The sequence below is a fragment of the Cyprinodon variegatus genome, unplaced genomic scaffold (genome assembly GCF_000732505.1).
Source record: "Cyprinodon variegatus isolate N-32 unplaced genomic scaffold, C_variegatus-1.0 Scaffold1459, whole genome shotgun sequence".
Taxonomy (NCBI): domain Eukaryota; kingdom Metazoa; phylum Chordata; class Actinopteri; order Cyprinodontiformes; family Cyprinodontidae; genus Cyprinodon; species Cyprinodon variegatus.
The window spans coordinates 7,789-10,139 of record NW_015151912.1 but is presented as its reverse complement, the minus strand read 5'-3'; the positions used below and the strand labels follow the sequence as shown (position 1 = coordinate 10,139).

Sequence of the window (2,351 nt, the reverse complement as noted above, 5' to 3'; positions counted from 1 at the left end):
GGGTGGAGTTACCCTGTGGGGTGGAGTTACCCTGTGGGGTGGAGGTACCCTATGAGGTGGAGTTACCCTGTGAGAAAGCAGAGACCTCTGGGCAGAGAATGTAGGATGTTTCCCTCCATGATGAGGATCTTGAGCTCCACCAGAGCCTGAATGTTCTCTGCCAGGTTCTCCAGATGATTACAGGACAGATCCAGAAACACCTTTAGAAACACAGATGAACAGTGGATCAGGTGTTCGTCATCATTGTGGTTTGGAGCTTGGTTGTGAGTGATTGGGACCTACCAGGGCCTTCATGCTGTAGACACAGCCTGGAACATGAGCTATTAGGTTGTGACTGAGGTTGAGCTTCCTGAGTCTGCTCAGGTTGGAGAGAGAAGATGGCAGCGATGAAATGTGGTTGTTGGCTAGACTCAGAACCTGAAACATTGGAGGAGAACAGACCCAGAGACAGAACCAGTGCATGAAATGTTACCATGGTAGACTGGATCTTCCTCATTGGTTGATAAAGGCATGCGTCTTATGGCGGCCAGCTACAGCTGATTAATGACCTCCTCGCCTGGGTGGATGGGCTCAGGCCCGTTTCTTCCTTTTCCTTTATTTATTTATTTATTTAAACAGCGTCCTGTCTACCAATGTGGCAATAATAATAATTGTCTTGATGCCAAAAAGAGACCAACAGATTTTACTTTAAAGTGGAGCAGTATGGCTATCGCCATAGTGTTCTGCTTGATTTATGCATATAAATAGCTTTATTATCATTTAGGCAGGGAGTTTTACAGATTATATGGACACTGCAATGTAAGTAGAACAGAAAAGGAAAAAAGGAAAAAAGGAGAAAAGATGAAAGAAAGAGAAGATAAAAGAGGAGAGGCCTGTAATGAAAGGGGAGTGCTAGCCTAATGGTTCGGGCATAGAGCTTGTCTCCCAGAGGTTCTGAGTTCAAGCCCCACTCCCACAGACTGCCACTCTGCAGCTGTGTTCTAATTCATGGCCTGCATCTTCCAAGGATCCGGACTACCTGGACAGGATCCTTTCAGGTCCTTGAAAATAAGGAGACCGGAAGAGTTTTGGCTGTAAATTCAAACAGGTCCAGCCTTTAGCTGCTTTTACCGATGCACGCTCTGTCACTTAGCAACCGTAACAGTTGACACACAAAGCAGGAAAAGAATGAAAACTGAACTTTTTAAAACAGTTTCTTTTTTATTTGTTTCTTTTTTATTGTAAAGTGAACAAAGACTGATGAGAATCCAGAGTGGAATAAAGGTTCCAACCATCGGGAGCAGGAACATACTGTAGTAGCTTCATCTGGTCTGTTCCTGTTTGGCTGTGACTCCATCCAGCTGTGCTGCTGCCATCAACACCTTTGTTTCTAGATGTTGGAGCTTGGCCTGTTTTCCAGTGTTCAGTCCTGTTTCTGTCTTAGACATATCAATGGGCTCAGCTTCCTTTTTCTTCAGTAGTTTAATGTCTTCCATTAAAGGATCATTGCATAGAATAACTGCTGTTACAGATAATTATGTGTTCAGTATTTTTTTTATTTAAGCTCAGGTTGTTTTGGATTATTTTATATCTGTGATCTGTTATCCCTAAGACACAGATTTACCCCATTTCATTAAACAGCTTAATGATTAATAATTTATTTTAATCATATATTGAATTATAAACATTTTCTGGTAAATTAAGTTAATAATTGTTCATTGATAACCTGAATTGTTGATTCTAATCATTAAAGGGTTTCCTTTGATTTCACCTTTATTACAATAATGTTATTAATAATTTCTATTTGTGTTTAGTAATAATATTCATAATTAATTAAGTGTATAGATCAGAGCTTCTATGTTCCTTTTCTATGTCCGCTTCTGTCTTCTTGAACCCAGGAGGCCTCAGCAAGATGGCCGCTCACACCTGGTTCTGGTTTTCCTTACATAGAAACTTATAACCTTTAATCTGAATGGATGATCTGCTTGATCTTGATCTATAAAGTGACCTGAGACGATGGATGATAATTGGATCATAAATCAATAAAATGAATTGACCTGAGAGCAATGATTCCTAAAACTGTCGGAGTCGGTTTGGCTAAAAATCTGTCAATCAAAGCAAAATGTTTCAGAGAAGGAACAGTACCTCCAGCTGTGTGCAGGATCCCAGCTCTTCAGGAACCTCAGTCAGTCGGTTCCTGTAGATGAACAGAACCCGGAGTCTCTTCAGTTGTCCTATTTCTGCTGGCAGGTTGCTGAGCTGCAGACAGCAGCAACACACAGGTTCACCAGGCTGAACGCCATCAGAACATCTCTGTTTAAAGGCCTGAGCGGTCCACGGCCATCAGAACATCTCTGTTTAAAGGCCTGAGC

The 2,351-nt window shown here is 41.6% G+C and overlaps 1 protein-coding gene across 1 annotated transcript in view; it reads right to left on the bottom strand.

Annotated features, from left to right (window-relative positions):
• The window catches only part of LOC107103478 (leucine-rich repeat-containing protein 30-like), a 9,689-nt gene that overhangs the window by 5,435 nt on the left and 1,903 nt on the right, over positions 1–2,351 (bottom strand). The window contains exons 3-5 of the mRNA XM_015403200.1: positions 2,125–2,238; positions 283–417; positions 67–200 (exon numbers count right to left, since the gene is read on the bottom strand). Of these exons, the coding sequence (XP_015258686.1) occupies positions 67–200; positions 283–417; positions 2,125–2,238 (383 nt within the window). The remainder of the gene's footprint in view (positions 1–66; positions 201–282; positions 418–2,124; positions 2,239–2,351) is intronic.